General features: G+C 42.1%; 1 protein-coding gene across 4 annotated transcripts in view; it reads left to right on the top strand.

Annotated features, from left to right (window-relative positions):
- Positions 1-17,920, top strand: part of LOC124716923 (ubiquitin carboxyl-terminal hydrolase calypso) — a 186,368-nt gene that overhangs the window by 147,629 nt on the left and 20,819 nt on the right. For 2 of the 4 annotated variants that reach the window (XM_047243497.1, XM_047243496.1), the window contains 4 exons: positions 8,331-8,453; positions 11,116-11,381; positions 13,785-13,940; positions 15,686-15,851. In XM_047243497.1, coding sequence (XP_047099453.1) covers positions 8,331-8,453; positions 11,116-11,381; positions 13,785-13,940; positions 15,686-15,851 — 711 coding nt within the window. The remainder of the gene's footprint in view (positions 1-8,330; positions 8,454-11,115; positions 11,382-13,784; positions 13,941-15,685; positions 15,852-17,920) is intronic. The other 2 variants (XM_047243499.1, XM_047243498.1) reach the window with 1 other exon arrangement.

Below are 17,920 nucleotides of genomic sequence, written 5' to 3'. Positions count from 1 at the left end.
AGGGCTCCTCACCCTGTGGGAACAGTAGTAACGTAATTCTGTGATACCTATGTAAGAGAACAACATTTTCTAAAAGTAATAGGAGCCTTGAGCTCTCGTTGTCAGAAATTTTTATTTCAAATGAATGACTTTACAAAAAAATCCCTATTTCCCCTTCCATTTTAAGCACTATCCATCTAGTACAGATTTGCACCAGGAATAAGGGCACACACTGTACAAATGTTCACCATTTGCTTAAAAAAAATGCTAGGAACACCAATGAAACAAACAAAAAGCACAATGTGCATCACATCTCACGTAACTTGGGCACTGACTCTGACCTGTGTCTCACACTGAGCACTGAGTCTGTGCAAATCAGTAGAACAGAAAATGAAGCATCTAAGCCAGAGGCTTAAATGCTATGAAGAGGGAAATAATTGGTTAGGGTTCCAAAAATATGAGCGTTGCAGGGAGGAAATGGTCATGTAGAGGAAACACGCTAAAGAGGAAACTTTAGAATTGTGCATAAGGGGTTTTGGTTGGGACCGGAAAATATGGACATTGTTGTTGTTGTGGTCTTCAGTCCAGAGACTGGTTTGGTGCAGTTCTCCGTGCTACTCTATTCTTGTGCAAGCCTCTTCATCTCTGAATAACTACTGCAACTTACATCCTTCTGAATCTGCTTAGTGTATTCATCTCTTGGTCTCCCTCTACGATTTTTACCCTCCACGCTGCCCTCCAATGCTAAATTTGTGATCCCTTGATGCCTCAAAACATGTCCTACCAACCGATCCCTTCTTCTAGTCAAGTTGTGCCACAAACTTCTCTTCTCCCCAATCCTATTCAATACCTCCTCATTAGTTACGTGATCTACCCACCTTACCTTCAGCATTCTTCTGTAGCACACATTTCGAAAGCTTCTATTCTCTTCTTGTCCAAACTAGTTATCGTCCATGTTTCACTTCCATACATGGCTACACTCCATACAAATACTTTCAGAAACGACTTCCTGACACTTAAATCTATGGACATAACATAGAGGAAAACATTATATGGAGGAATGTTATAAGGAGGTTTCACTGTATGCAGTCCTTCAGGGCAACCCCTTCCTCGGTACTTGAAACATTTTCTGCATCCTAAAAGTGGACAGTTGTGTTTGTACATCTTTCCCCTTTGTCAGACCTGCTCCCAGTTACTCTTTTTGCTTCATATTTATACGGCCTATCAATTGTGTTTCTTTACTGCACAGTAGTGACGTTTGCCAGTTTCTTGTGGGGTTTTGTCTCCCTTGTGAACCCCGACCATTCTTTCTCCACTTTTCTTCTGCAAAAGCTTTATTAAGAGTATCCTGTTACTGCAAGCACTTTAAACGTGAACTGACTCTTGACAACTCCTTCCCCACAGTTTGTCTTGTACACAGATGACCATTTTACCAAGTAATATCTACTAGTCAGCTCCCACTGACTGGCTCATCTTATAAACTACCCTCCACACTGGCTCACTCACAGTAAATGTATAAATATCTGTCTCACATTTTATCAAATCGTCATATTCTTGCAAGACAAAAATAATATAATGAAAAGGTAGTTATTGATCTGTATTTATCTTCTTGTTTTACAGTTTAAGTGTTGAGGGGTGAAATTAAGTCATAGAAACTGTTTAAATTGTCAGTCTGGGTTGTAATGTTTAAATGACTGAAACACTGATTTTCTTTTACTGTTCCTGATTTATTTTGCCATTTTTCGTGTATCAAAATGTAATAGTTCTCAAATTTTCCACCGCACATGTCTTCATATTTAGAGTCATATTTTTAATGCACATTATTCCACAAAACGGAGATGAAATTTAACTCGGTGTACCCCAACTGTATCTTAAGGCAGACTGTCTGCCGCCACATTATGATAACTTACTACCAAAGACTTCTTGTGTCAGAGATGATGCCTCAAAGAAGTTACACTGATCAATTCTGAGACATTAATTTCATACATTACAAAAATAGTTTCTTGCACTGTTGCAAAATCAAAATATAACTTGTATTGACAGTAATAATTATTTTTGTCTGATTTTGTTTTAAGTTGTACACGAAAATACCTGGATGACTAGTTTTTCAGAATGGACATACTTTTGTTTAAAAAAAATGTACTGAAAATTTTCATAACCATCCAATAGGATAAAGGAATAAGAATAATGAATTAATACATTAAAAGGCAACACCTCTGCAAAATTACGTAAATATTGACAGAAGATGGGATCGAGCGATTCGTTAACAGGGAGACCGGTATTGATAGTTTGAATTTGAAAAAGAGAAAATTACCATTGGGTTGTTACAGTCTAAGAACTGGGTTATTCTTAGATGCCATTCAAAATACACTTTTGGACCCACCTCATTTAAGGCTGTATAGTCTCGGGTCTAGTAACTCTAAGGTCAGTTTCTGCCATTTTCCATTTGACCATTATTTCTCTTTAAACTGCTTCACAATATCTTTCCAGTTCCTGAATTCCTTCACATTAAAAACTCTCCATTTCCCAGCACAACCCTTTAGATATCCTTTTACAAATTTGATACTCCTTTATCATTCTGTGCCAGTGAAAAACTGTCTCTGAATATCCGTGAGAATACTGGAGTAGTTTCTAGAATCAGCTACATACCGAACATCCATAGAACTTCCAGCTGCTATTTTATTTATTCCAGTGAAAGTCAATTTCTTTACAGGTGTATTTTCTATTTTATTTTTACCTTTAGTCTTGTGAACGAACAGTCAATTTCAATACAGTATTGTCTCATCTTCAGGTACTCGTTACGCGTTCCTTATAAATTGCACACTGTAGTGAAAGGCGTCACCAATTTTGTGTATCATTCTCCATTAATTCTAATTAAATAATTGTCTTCTGTTCTTACTTTCTTCAAAATTTTTCTGTCAGTTTTAAATAATATAGGAGGATTATTATGTGAATGCAGGGTACATAGTCTGGGCAGTTACTGAGCCCACATTGAAAACTGATAGTTTTTATACAGTTGTAGTTTACAATATTTGTTGTCACTTCTGCAGTTTTTCACAGAACAGAGTACTTCCAGGTTCTCCTCGATGTTAACGGCTCCGTGTGGCACCTTAATGATGTATGCTGACAAGTAATGAAATACGAAACAAATATTTGAACTTGTACAGGACGTCATCTACATACAATTTAAATCTTTTAGGACTACTCGGATTCCATTTAATTATTATTAGAACTATAACAAAACTACCCTTATAAAAACTTGCTCACTTACAGATGATGAGGGTGTAAAAAATGTCACAACTCCAATGTTTGTGATTATTTGATAGATGACTTTTAATTTATAGAAGAAACTCCTCCCAGCATTTTCCTGTTGTAATTCTGAGTAGTGGCATTGTACGTCCTTTTAATTCAATTAGATACCCACATTCCTCAAGCTTCTTCCTCAGATCCACAGGGTGGGTGCTATATTCTCTATCCTCACTATCTTCACTAGTAGTCCTTTCAGTGCCTTTAACATCGGTGTGACTAGCAGTCTCTGCCACCTGCCTTGTAATTCCTTGTAACCTACTCTCCTGTGCACAAAATCTGCGAGTACCGAATGTAATATTTCCATTTTCCCAGCCACATATTGTTGAAATATTTCTTTCAGTTCAATGATTTAATGACTGTTACAGCTCACCTGTCTCCTTAGAGTTTAAAATTCCTGTTTTCTCTTAATTCAGCTGCTACTTCCAGGAAACCTCCTTCCCTAATTTCCTACAGGCATTTACATTGTAAGGCATTTCCTCCGCATTACTGTGACTTCAGTTCGCTGTGTTTCTAAACTGATATCAACTGGGTCTTTTCGGCTCTCGACTCTACAATATATGATGTTCCAGTTGTTTGTGAGGTCTGTTTACATTAAGAATTAATTTGGAAAATCCATCTGAATTACGTCCATTGGAAGCTACGGGAGCAGGTGACGAGTTCTCTGTTCTTCTGATGTCAATTACTTAATTATTTATTTAAACTGTGCTTTCTGAAATTTGACTCTTTTATTTTGATTTGATATCAGCAGGCATAAATCCTCAGTTAAATCTACTGTCAATTTTTCTCTTCTTATATTTTTTTATTTCATCGTGGTCATTTCTGACGGTGCTTATTGTTACTTTAGCTCTAACATTTAACAGATAAATAGTTAAGTTTGCCTTATCTTCCTAATCCTTTAATTGACACAGTTTCAAAAACACACTTCATTGGTGGTTCAGTTTGACCTCATTCACCCGTACACTAATCTCTCAGCTGCTCATCACAGTCACCACTGTCTGCTACTGTAGCATCAGTCTACTACTGCACATTGAAAACTGTGCCCGGGATTATGTCGGGCAGAGGCAGTTGCAGCTGCAGTTTCGCCCAGTGATTTGTCTACCGCAAAACTTGGACAAATACAGTGAAGGAGCAGATGTGAGGTGGGCCCGTTTCTCGGCAACAACTGCCGCTGTAAATATCAGTGTCCTCGGAAACATATTCACTCCCATTTTTCTGTTACGTTTATAAGCTATTACTTCCAAAATATTAATGTGAGCAATCACAGACAGCATCAAATTTTGCTCCACTAATTTAGTTATTGTCAACTTGGTGTGTGTGTGTGTGTGTGTGTGTGTGTGTGTGTGTGTGTGTGTGTGCGCGCGTGCGTTTTAAATTGTACTACGTGAACAGAATTCCTTATCTGACAAACATTTGTCAGTGAAATAAAAAAGCAATTCACAGTGATAACAGTTAAACAAGAAAATAAGGTACAAGTTGTGCATGGCATTTTGGAGTTCATTTATTAATATCTGTAGTCTTTGCACCAGGCACAGTACTGGCCATTTTAGGGTACATGGTGCATGAACGTGCTCTGGCTCCACATTAAAAAAAGCTTATGGAAGCATATTAAATGATGGTCCATTAAGATCACATACATATCACTTTTATGGTAACTAAATTTGTCATTACCTGTGATTGTGCTACTGGTAGAAATAGAATGTTAGTTTCAACAGTTCTGTGTCACGTGTCGTTACCTCGATGACCGACACACGACTGAGCAATGGGATCGGGACAGTGTTTGACTTGTATTTTCCCTTCTCTGCAGCCACCTGCAGGATCGTTTGTGGAAGTGGCATACAGGGTTCCGTTAGTATCTAAATAAAAGATTAGAATAGCTAGATGAAATTAATTAGAAAAATCTTGAAAACTAACCTCATATTAAAGGTTAGATTTTAAGCACCAATTGTACATTTTATAAGTCGACAAATTCCCTCCACGTAAAGTTCTGCTACCCCAGATTGTGGGCAACCTCGACAGCAGCTCCGAGTCGGAGCCACAGGCGGTGGTGTGTGCCACGAGAGGTAGCAGTCACTGTGAATGTAAGTGTGGGCAGCCTGGCAGGTGTCCGGAAATGCCCCAGCATTTCTCCTGTCTTCTGGCCGGACGTAGTCGAGCTCCATCAATACTGCCAGTAGCAGACAGTGTCGCTCATTCTCGTTTTGAATGCCTCTTCTCAGGTTTTTAATGTCAGAGCACAGCCTCCTGGATTGATTGTCTTTCTGTGTTCTACAAAATCACAAATGAGATTCATTCAGTGCCTTGAAAAAATGGAATCTTTCTTCAACTTGTCTGGCTGACTGAAATTTGGTCAGCTCTTTTTCGTGTGTGGAGCGAGGCGGACAACTCGGCACTTCTGATTACTGTCCGGTCCCTACAAGCCGAGCCCCACCGTAGGCCCACCGTTAGCCTGTCAAGTTTTGCCGTTCTCGAAGAGTAGTTTTGGAGGCCCACAATTGTGGTGCATGTGTTAACCTAAATTTTTAGTCACCGTCTTCTGCAAAACAGTCCTTGAAATTTTGCATAAAGGTGTCTGAAACTGAGATAATGTGATACAGGGATCTTAATGAATGTTTTTCATAATTTTTGTACCCACTTGTCACCACGTACGTGCTGAAGGTTACTCCTGTCACCTCGAAACTACTCGTCCTTCCACTGTTAACCGTCGAGGTGTGAAACCTTCACTCCCGGTGCAGATTTTGGGCCGAATGTCAAAGCCTTTGAAATCTGTCACTGCTGAAAAGTACTTTATTCACGATGTTTCACTTCTCGACGGGAGAACTTTGGGAATGTATTTCTCTTATAAGGAGAAGCAGAAAACTAGTAAATGTGAGCTCTAAAATGCATACCTTCACACCTGTGGTCATTTGTGCAATAAAAGAGATGTGTTTCACAATAGCAAAGATCAACAAGTGCTCACAGCTCTTAAGGTATGCATTTTAGAGTACACGTTTACAAGGAAATTTTCTCCTCGGTTTGATCCACACTACCTCCTCCCAATACACGGAAAGCAAAGAGCTTGCAGTAAGAGAGATTTGTTTCACAATGTTGAAAATAAAATAGTGCATATTGCTCTTAAGATGAGCATTTTAGAACCTATGTTTACTAGACGTTTTTTTCTGCTCGTTATATGAGGAATCTGTTCCCTAAGTTTTGCCATCGAGATTTGAAACACCCTGTATTACAGACATCTCATTTTACACGGTCTTCAGTTACGTTTGTGAAGAGTAGTGCAGGCGAACACAGAACGGCACGATTTCACCGTATCGCAGGTCCGAGTGCACCACCCCCTACGCGAGTCCGTGTAACGACTGTTCCGTTCCACCTCACTGTGCCCGGACCACACCGAAATGCTGGTCGGTCCCAGGACAGTGCACGTGTGTGCCGGGTGAGCGGATGCACTTTCACCGGCGGCCAAAAGAGGGGGTGCCGACAGTACGTATGCCACCCAGCTCTAGGAGGAGGAGTGACCTCTCCGTGCAGAAGTCTCATTTGAATGGGGCTTAAATTGTTCTTCACACGGACCTGCAGTCGCTTCCCATCTCTCAAAAATCTACTCGAGGACTGCCTCCGGACGGGGCACCGTACGAGCGTCGCGTAATACGGGGGATGCCGAGTGCGGTCCATCGATCTCCACTCCCCTCGACTTGTAACTGCAGTGCCGACGTCTCCCCTCGTGACGAGGTAGAGGTGATCGCGGCATTTGAGGTGCGACCTTGCTTACCTGTCCCTGCCGCACTGGCGGAAGCTCCGAGTTCCAAATTCTCGTAGCAGACTGAGATGCCACTCCTGTGCTTCTGAACTCAAACAAAAAGTGGTATTTTCTGTCTCGGAGGGAATATCACACGAAAATACGTCAGATGCACCATTAAAAAGCTATATCGTAAACAAAGTACACGTCACACAGGCAACGTCATTGGTTCTATTGTAACACAATCGATAACTTTCGAAGAAACAAACTCTGGTTTTCTCGAAGTAAGTGCTCGACAACGAGAACGACTTCAGAGTTCCACTAAGTTAAAAGTTCTTAAGCTGGTCCAAATTTAAGTCTGGAGACTAACATAAAGTTTCCCAAATACTGGAACAAATTTAAGTTCTGAGGTAGGAATCAAAGTTAAAGTCTGGAGTCTTATGCAGGCATTAAAATAGAAAAATTGTAACGAAATTACAGCATCGGATTTTCTCGGGATCGTACTTTGCTGACGGTGTCCCGACGAAAAAATCGGAAAAATTGTCTAATTTCTTTGTAAATACTACTACTGCTAATTTGGACTCGGTCAAAATGGCAAAGAAATAGTAAATCGGAGTATACTGAGGCCTCCCAGCACGGCACCGTTACGTCGGCAGAGTCGGATCTCCCAGTGACGTGCAGAGAGGAGAGTTGCCCGCATAGTAGCGAGTGATGTCCCGCCAGAGTCTTCCCGGAGCTGCTTGCCGTGTGGGATCTGACTTCTGGAGCCGGAGCGTGAGCTCGAATAGTTGCCTCGTGGAGCGATACCCCACGTGCGATCGGTTCCGAACAATTTCCACAGAAGTAGGGAATAGCCCGGCCAGTGCTAACCAATCGTAGCTGTGTGTATCCCTGGGTGTGCTGACTCGGCCGCCAGTGCTGCCGTCTGTCAGTTGGCAGTGCAGTTCACCGGTTGGGTTGTCAGTCTGTCAGCATGTGGCCTTTGATATCGTCACAGTAATATATGTCTTGCAGGTAGCAGTTGGCACCTTCTGTACGTTTCACTGCACCAAAAAGTATTAGAGTTTTCGTGTTTCGTCTACACTGTATCATTCTACACTTTAGTTACCTTAAGTCATCTTTGACATGCGAGGTTTCGAAGTATCTCTGTCTTCGACTTATGCGTGTTTTGCCGAAGCGGCACAAACACACGATAAGGAATCTGTGATGTGCTGCCACTCCTCTAGCCGCTCGCTTCTTTTTGACGCCACCTTCACTACTCTTCTCCTTTTGCTCGTGCTGAGAGTGAGTTCAGAGTTTCAGATTTACATTTCAGGGTGGAGCTGGAACTCCGGGCAGAACAGCCCGACATCTGCAAAGGACTTCAAGAAGTTCGTCGTCATACGTGTGGGCGGGCCCAGCTCCGGATCATCCGAAGAGAAGATGGACTCTCCCACAGGTACGACAGGTAGCCGGCAGTTGCTGTATCGCATGTGGCTTTCGCTTCTGTGTCTGTTTAGAAAAATTGAGTGTAAGCACTGTTCGTGAAAAATATGTGACGTTTCTGAGAAGTGAATGAGTGGTTAAAAGATTACTCGCTCTGAAATGGAAAGGTACCAAATCTGACCCCCTTTCATTCTAAAAGTAACTGAGGAACCACCACAAATTGAGTATGCCGCTCACACTTTGCTGTGTCACCTGTTTCATTAGCTGGACGGTACTGTTTTTCTCTCCCTCTCACTGTCGAGACTATTCGGCCAGGTGTTTTGGAGAGTGGATAGTCTTTCTATAGGTGCTATCACTGACTGCACTTTATGTGTGTGGCTCTATAAATATAAAGTTATTTCTCATAAAGAAAATGAGTCAGTTAATGAATGGTCCCCTGCTCCTACCCCCCCTTAAGCATCCCGAGGATTCAGGGACCGTATCAAAATATCTACAGTAGTTCCTGAGGCTAGCCCAGAGCCACAAAAAGAAGCGAACAGGAGACTTCAGTTTATACGTGTAGAGAGAGAAGTTTTAATAATTTTTTTTTTTAATTTACTTACTAAAACATGATTACAACCTACAGTTTATGATTGCACGAAGTAATACACTGATCAGCCAGAACATTGTGACCACCAATCTACTATTGATACAAATGTGTCCGGGCAACAGCAGCGTCATCTGGCGACGAATGATTGCTAATCGGGCACTTGCACGGTGCACGTAGTATCGCTGAGAGTGCTGTTAGTGTGTAGAATGTAGAAGGCGCGCCATCTGTGTGCGTTTGAGCGAGGCCAGATTGTGATGGCCCGGTGACTCGGCACGAGCATTTTAGAAACTGCACAACTTGTCGGGTGTTCGAGGAGTGCTGTGTGAGTGTCTTCGACACGTAGCAAAATGGAGGTGAAAGCATGTTCAGATGTCATCCCTCATTTACAAATGTCATACATCGTAGGCTGGCAGACTGGTAAAATAGGACAAGCAGTGAACTGTGGCAAAACTAACATCAGAGTTTAATGCGGGGCAGAGTACAAGTGTGTCTGAACACACACTTCACTGAACACTCCTAATGATAATGATGGGACTCCAAAGCCAATGTATGTGCTAATGTTAACACCACGACATTGGCAACTGTGACTGAAACAGGCACGTGACAATAGGCACTGGACATTGGCACTGTGGCAGAGCATTATGCGGTCTGACGAATCCCGATATGTTCTTCTTCGTGCCGACGGGAGGTGTAAATCTATCTGCTTCCAGGGGAACATCTCCTCGGCACCTGTACTGCAGGACAGAGACAAGTTGGTGGTAGCTCCATCGCATTCTGGGAAACACTTACTCGGGCACCTGTGGGTCCAGTGGAGCTCGTGCAAGGCACTGTGACACTCGAGTATCGTACACTGGTTACAGAACGGGTACACCCCTTCGTGACAATCACGTTTCCCGACAGCAGTGGCATTTTTCAACAAGATAATGCACCGTGTCACGAGGCCAGGAATGTGACGGAGTGGTTCGAGGAACACAGTGGCGAGTTCCAATTGATGTGCTGGCCCCACACCCGTGCCAGATCTGAATCTCATCTGACACATCGAGGATGTGATTGAATGTGGCATCAGAGCTCATTGCCCTCCCTCTCCGGTCTCCCTAGAAGTTTATGTGAATTAGGTGACTTTTGTGTGCAGATGAGGTGCAAGCTCCCTCCAGCAACCTACCAAGCCCTCATTTATTCCAACCACAATGCGTCACTGCTGTTATCGGTGCCAAAGGCGAACATACTGGCTATTAGGTAGGGGTCACAATGTTATGGCTGATTGTTTTTTTTTTTTATTATTATTTTTTTTTTTTTTTTAATTACGCTTTTGAAAGGTGATGAAGTCCTAATGGCAGAATGATATTTTCCATGTTATAATTACAATTTAACATTTTATGCATTCTTTCCCTGTTCTTGTACTGTAAAATGTTGCTTCTTGCCAAATTTCATGATTCTAGGTCAATGGGAAGACCCTAAAGGTTTTAATGAGTGAGTTTGCGGGTTCAAAATATGTGACATAAAAGGTTGTATCTTTTGATTGTATTGACTTGGAAGCTCAAATGTTTTACTTTGCGAAGGAACCATAGATATTTGTATGTAACATAAATTTCACTATAATACATCTACATGTTCCGGAGAAAAAGTTTTCTTTCAGTTGGACAGACAAGTGAACCTATAAGGGTTCCACTTTTACCAACTGAGATATGGAACCCTAAACACATCCATAAAGTGACTGTCAGCAAAAGTTAATTTTCTTTATGAGAAATAAGCTCATTTTATTGTCACTGTCAGTACATTCAATATTCATCAGCTACACCTCCTCTCCACCCCCACCCCCCCACCTCTCTCTCCCCCCCCCCCCCCCCCCTCTCTCTCTCTCTCTCTCTCTCTCTCTCTCTCTCTCTCTCTCTCTCTCTCTCTCTCTCTCTCTCTCACACACACACACACACACACACACACACACACCTCTTTCCCTTCCCGTATCCTCGGCAACTTAATGAGAAGGATCAATATGTGGATGAGTGGAAAAGAGTGCCCTCCCACGAATTTTGACAACTGGATGTGCATTGTGCATGTTGACAGCACACTCTGCTCCCGGTCACAGGTAGCCGCGTCTCGCTGGTAGGTCCCGGTACAAAGCGACCTTCGGGCGGTGGTGATGCTGCGGTGCCGCCCGGCAAGAAGCTCTGCCCTGAAACTCCCGCTTCCTCGACCACCTCGCCCTCGTCTGCGTCGTCGACGCCTGCAGCTTCGCCCTCCCCTGGCCACTTCCCGGCTGGGTGCGGAGAGGTGCAGTCTGGGCCGGCTGACGGCGCGTCAGTAGGGAGCGCTTCTGCAATTGCCGCTACTGCTGTGGAGCACGAGAAAAAGGTTTGCAATCGCACTGTGTACTGTTTCATTTTGTATTGAAAGGACACACAAATTTGACTTTTGCCAATTTGTATCTTGATAAATGAAACCGAGTGTCTGACGCATTAGAAAATCTTTGACAAATACGAGAAATCTGTATTGTTTTGGTTTGTTTGATAAAGCTGCCACCCAAAATGATGCTGTAATTTGATGTCCTCTGCTATCTGACACATTGTACTTGAGAAACAGGGGAAAGAGTGTCACTGAAATCATACAGGATTTGGGATGGAAGTTATTAAAATAAAGTCGTTTTTCGTTGCAGTGGAATCATCTCAAGTAATTTCAATCACCAACTTTCTCCTCTGAATGCGAATATATTTTGCTGATGCCGACCTACATAGGAAGATGTGACCGTCGTAATAAAATGAGGGAAATCGGAGCTCGCACTGGAAGGTATAGGTCTTCTTTTTTTCCATGTGCTGTTCGAAGTTGAAATATTAGAGAATTATTGTGAAGGTGGTTTGATGAACTTAAATTTGATTTGCAGAGTTTACATGTAGATGTAGAATGTTTCAATGTTCTACTGTTAACATCACTCATTTGCTTACTCAGCTGTGTGTAATGTACTACAGTACAAAATGACATCAAAGATAAACGAGTGTTTGACTGTCACAAAACTTTTGGGATACCATCGTCCAAGCTGACAACATTCGCAACATTCGGACTGGTGCCAGTGTATTGTATGCAGGGAAGAAGCGAGACCCAGCTAGGTGAGATCCTACATTTTGAAGAATAGCTACCAAAATGGCTCAGTTAGTGTAGAGGAAAGAACATACCTGATGGAGGTTATGTACTTAAAGAAAAGTCTATCGTCCAACGCTATTCTGGGCAAGACATCAGTGGTTCTGCCGATGACCGACACTGTCCAAAGACGGCCGATCTTTTCAAAGCAGGATTGCAATATGTGTGTGGTCTCGATGCAACTGATCTTGACACCTGAGCGTACGGACGTCGGATGATGGTTGGCAGTGTTCAGAACAGTTCGTTTTCATTGGTCGAACGGGCGACATTCCGACATGTGAAACAAAGATCGTGAGAAACTTGTGAGTTTAGGACAAGAAATAAGGAGTTTGTAGCATCCTGAGGATGAGAAATATAACAGGTTTATGCCTCAGAGTCTGTGGTCTGAAATCACCAGAACAATTAAAAACTTATTATTATTATTATTATTATTATTATTAATTGAACATTATCTTATGCGTGTTCTCTGATTGTCTGGCTATTTCAGCTTCATGTCTGTAATTAGTGCTAAACGTCATCTGCAGTACAAGTAAAATCTGTATTGGAAAATTCTTGCCTAGATTATAACCTCAAAGAATTGCGTGTTAAAGTGAGAAAGGAGCCAAAACGTCGTGCCAGCTTTCCGATGTGATTGGTGCTATTATGGCAGCAGTGGCTCGTGTAGTCCAAAATGGTTACAGCAAAAAGGAAACAGAGAAGACTTAAAACGACAATAGTGTGAGCCTCTTCTCTCCAAAGTAGGGTAAGTTCATTGAAGTTGTCACTGACCATGTAGGACAAACATTTGATTTTACTCTGCCAAAGGAACGGACTGGCTTTAGTAGTGGGGTAGCACAGTGGGCAAGTTCCAGGTTGTGAGGAGTGATTACGAGTGGCCACTCTGTGTAAGATTCGTCTGTTCTCGAGAGAGGTTTTGACTCAGTTTTGGCAAAATGTGTGCCACCAGCTCTCGACAAACGAGGCGTCGGCCAGCTGCTTGTGTTAGCACAAAGAATAGTATGTACATCAGTGCTACAACTTCCCAGCGTAGCGATAAACTCAGGTGAAGAAATTCATAATCACCAAAATTATTCACAGCACACACACAGGAAGACCTGGGGAACTGGAGAAGTAATACATGTTAATGGGACACATTCGGAACACTTTCGCTCTTGCTGGTGACATTGTACCATTTGCACAAAGGCAACAGTGAGGGAGAAGCTCAAGTTTTATTTCAGTCGACGCCATGTGCCGGTGATGACGATGAAAATTATGACTAGGAATAACATGACACCTGGCCAGGAATCGAACCCGGGCCTGCTGCATGGGAGGCAAGCACGTTACCACTTAGCTAAGCAATCGAACGAGGTGGTTAGATGAAATGCGATATCACATCTGTTGTGCACCGCTGGAGGCTTTAATGTGTTGACGAGTCTGGAGAAGTGTTAGAGACTATTAGACGGCTGGGAAATGACGTAATACATTGGAATGGGAAGAGAAGATTCTGATGACATCTCGAGAGAATATTTGAGTCACTAATGTTAAGTTACTCTGCCCATTTTAATGCCTTCTGTTGTATACATTTTAGTAATCACCCAATCTGTGTGTCAGCAAGAGTTTACATATGATTTGTATTCATTGCAGGTGGATTTGAAGATGTGCAGCAAATATCCGGAGCTCTTTGAACCACATAAATTTGCACCGAAGGATCTTCTCGCATTACTTAAGAACTTGGAAAATGAAATTGGAGTGTGTGAGCTAAGTCTTCAAGAGGAAAATGATAAACGCAACAAGTACAAGGTATTCTGTGTGTTATTTTTAAGATGCACATGTCATTTTACATTTTAGTTATTTTGTATGTACGCTTGCCGAAGGAATTCTTCTGCAAAAAGGTTATATCTTGTAAATAGAAGGGACAGTTGTCAATCTTTTTATATTTTAGGAATTACTAAAGCTAGAAGCTGAATTCCGACATTACTGGGCAGACAAAGTTTTGAAGTTTTGGGTAACCTGTGTAGATCAACGGCATGTGACAGGGGCACCATTCTAATGCTTTAGACGACCTGGAGTGTGGTGTGATACTGGATTGCATGCAAAATTCACACCTCTCTCACATCAGTTGACTTACTTGCCGCACAGCTGATCTTCTCTGGATAGCTGGCTTCGTCGATCTCCAAAACCTTCTTCTCCAAAGAATACTGCTGGTTAACGGAATTTATCAGACTTTCTCTCTCTCTCTCTCTCTCTCTCTCTCTCTCTCTCTCTCTCTCTCCCTCTCTCCCTCCTTCTCTCTCCCCCTTCCTGAAATAAGTGATACTCGCAGAATACTTTTAGTTCAGTCTTGATATAGTTTAATGTCCACAAATTCATTACTTCTAACGTAAGTATTAGAATAATTGCAAGTCAACTGATTCGTCTTGCGTTAGACTCGATTAAAAACATCTCCAGTATATTTGATTCTACAACCACATAATATATGAACCTGTCTTGGCTCTAGCGAGTCCAATACGTGAAGTTTAATTAACAGTGTTTCAACTGTCCTTCTTTTTTCTTATTACAACAGTCAATGATACAAAACACCATAAGATACATAAACACACCTTGTTCTTCCAATACAGCTTCCGTGGCACGAGCGACAAACACTTGTCGATGCCGTTCGACCGTCGCGTCTACCTTGTGCTCGTGACTCCTTTCCAGCCTGCACACACAAACACGTGTCGCGCAGTATGTACGTTCTCTCACACTTATTTTTAAAATATTGTGTGTTCGTGACAGTAGAAAGAAGAGTGGTTCCAGACTTTATGCGGAAATTCTCGAATCACTACAGCGTTGCTCGTCTGTGGGACACTGATGACCACAACATAGGAATGACCATTTCCTGTGTTGCAATTTGAAAAATTGTTGTACACCTTGACACACACTAGACAGTGCAATCTGTGACAAATTTTACTTCTTATCGACAGAGTCAATCTTTTCCATTTTCGACAGTCACTCCATTGGTTTCCTCTACCTTGGAATGTGTGTGTGTATTTCTGGTTGTGCCTTTGTATTTTTAATTTTATGTTGTTCTGTACTCTCATACGCAACCTCTTTTACATTGTATTTGTAAGTGTCTCCTTATTTCTACATTTTTCCCCCCAGTCTTCTGTTTTTCGCGAAAAACTCATTTGTACTGTCCACAATCTTCTGTCTTTCTTTTTCGACTAGTCACAGTTCTGTTAAACACCATTTTCAGATGGGAGTATATACAGTAGTTAGTAACAGGAACTAAATATAACCGGTACCATTAAGTATTTCGAATTATACATGTTCTGTCAGACTACTTTTCCATAATGCGAGTGGTATCTGTACTCAGACTTTTGTACGTATAGAGAACAAATCTTTTATCTGTTCAGTCCGTACCAGTTTTACTCGATTCTCCAAACAGTACATTCCGGTCGAATTTATCAAAAACCACCTCTAGGCGAACAAATGCGGGTTACGTTTTCCTGTTCACCTCAATTCTTCTTCTTAAAATCATTTGTACTTCTGTTACAACTTCACAGTCTGTCTGTGGCAGGTGGACGACTGCCGGCGGACGCACAACTACGACGAGTTCATCTGCACGTTCCTGTCAATGCTGGCACAGCAGGGGCAGCTGGCGGACCTTGTACTCCAGCACCAGGTGCAGCAGCACAAGAAGTCGCCGGCACCCGCCCGCACGCTCCAGAGGTGAGGCACCCGACACTCGACGTCTGGGACAACGTACGGCGTTGTATTCTCGAGAAGTCTTCTACCCACTCGCGTCTCTGGAACCTATTCCATACGCTCTGACCTTCGTTAATTGTCTGCAGTGGTGCACTGTGTAGAATGCTCTCTGTAAATGTAGGACACTGTAATCTTCCTGTCATCCTCTGTCCGTGTTTAGCAGGATATCGTGTAAGAGAAAGGGGAGCTGAGTTTCACACGAAAGGTGCTGTATAAATCTCTGCCAATTTGTGGGCAGAAGCTTTTCTGTCTTGTGGAAATTTATTACATTCGAACTTGGAGTATGCCCGAAATTCTGCAGTGAACTGATGTTAAGAGTACTGGCCTATCATAATGTGGGACCGTTCTTTTACCCTTCACACGTACGAGAGTCGCTCGCACCATTTTCCAGTCGCTCGGGACTTTGCACTGGGCAAGAAATTCACGATAGTGCGAGCTGAGTGAGGTACCGGTGCCGAAAGGTACTCTCTGTGAAACCGAATTGGCATTCCTGGTGATTTTTCGACTCTGTCAGTAGCTTCTCGACACTAAGGATGCCTACTTCTGTGTCTTCCTTACAGCAATCTGCGTGACGGTATATCTGTATGATATTTCTGTGTAGATGACTTTTTAAAGTGGAATTTAAAGCTTCTGCTTTTCTTTCTTCTGTTGCCACACCAGACCAGTTGACAAATGACGAGATAGAAGCCTTTGACCCAGTTACTCATTTTATGGACATAATTTTCTCTGGTTCTCAGTAAAATCTATCACTGAGGTTTGACAGTGGATGTTGATGTAGGCTTCAGACATTGATCTTTATATCAGTTAATTCCTACCGACTTTCGTGTGTCAACAGTACTGTGTTTGTGTTTGAACTGAGAGTGCAGCAGTCTCTACTTTTGTTAGTAAACAACAGTGGATCCTTTCCATCGTGTCAGTTAACAATGAATATAAATAAATGTAAAATATTGTGCATCTATAGAAGAAGAAATCCACTACTATAAAACAACACTATTGATGGAACATTACCAAAAACAGTAACCACCGTAAAATATCTTGGAATTTCTAATGGAACGAACTTAAAAGTAATATAATGTAAATGGACAGATTAAAAAATCTACATACCAAGAGGTGGCAGTGGAACACGCACACAAAAGGATTGAACCTTTCCTTCTCATCCCATCCGGTAAGTCTCCCCTGTCCCGGGGTTCTGGGTGACTTTTCTAAACTGAACCCCTTTCCCTAAACCTCTCCAGTCCTTTCCCTTCACCCCTCTCCCGTCCCCTTCGACTCTTCCACCAGGAGAAGGAGCCACTGGCTCCGAAAGCTTTTGAAAGTTCAATCCTTTTGTGTGTGCGTTCCCCTGTTGTCGTTTGGTTAGTAGATTTTTTATCTCTCCATTTACATTATATTATCAGTAATTGATTATTTTTGTTGAACTTAAGAGTAATGACTACATAAAATGGAGGAAAAGTAAACGCCAGACAGATTTACAGGAAGAATCCTAAGGAAATGTAATTTGATTGATGCTTGAGCATCACTGATCATTATGGGACCGTTACTGAGTAGGATAAGCAACTTTTTTCGAAAGATTCTACTACCTTTACGGCAGAATTTAGTGGCCGATAACAACATCCAACGATTAACTAGCGTTTGCTGAGGCCGATTACACTCACATCTGATAACATCATAGGCGGACTCAGTTTTGACCTAAATAGGCGCATTAGTTTTGTCGATTGCAATGAACACTCCCCTTTCTGTAGTACCTATTAACTTTTTTTTAAATATACACTTTGTGTCTTGTTAAATATTTTGGAGCCTTCTACTTCAGGTTTCATCCAGCTCTTGGTTCCGTGTATAATTTGACGATGCCATCTTTCCTGGAGAGAAATAAATTCCGGAACTTCGTTACAAATGCTTAGGTGATTTACTGTTAAAATTTTGACATTTAAAATGTCTTCATCCAGAAAAGCTTGTGTCTGTGGGAAGGGTCCCATCGGTGCAGGCTGTGAAGCAGTCATCGGAGTCGGCTGCACTGTGTTGTGCGACACACT

This window comes from Schistocerca piceifrons, chromosome 9 (genome assembly GCF_021461385.2).
Source record: "Schistocerca piceifrons isolate TAMUIC-IGC-003096 chromosome 9, iqSchPice1.1, whole genome shotgun sequence".
In the NCBI taxonomy this organism is placed as follows: domain Eukaryota; kingdom Metazoa; phylum Arthropoda; class Insecta; order Orthoptera; family Acrididae; genus Schistocerca; species Schistocerca piceifrons.
The sequence above is the reverse complement of the archived record's forward strand: the minus strand, read 5'-3'. Positions and strand labels throughout refer to the sequence as shown.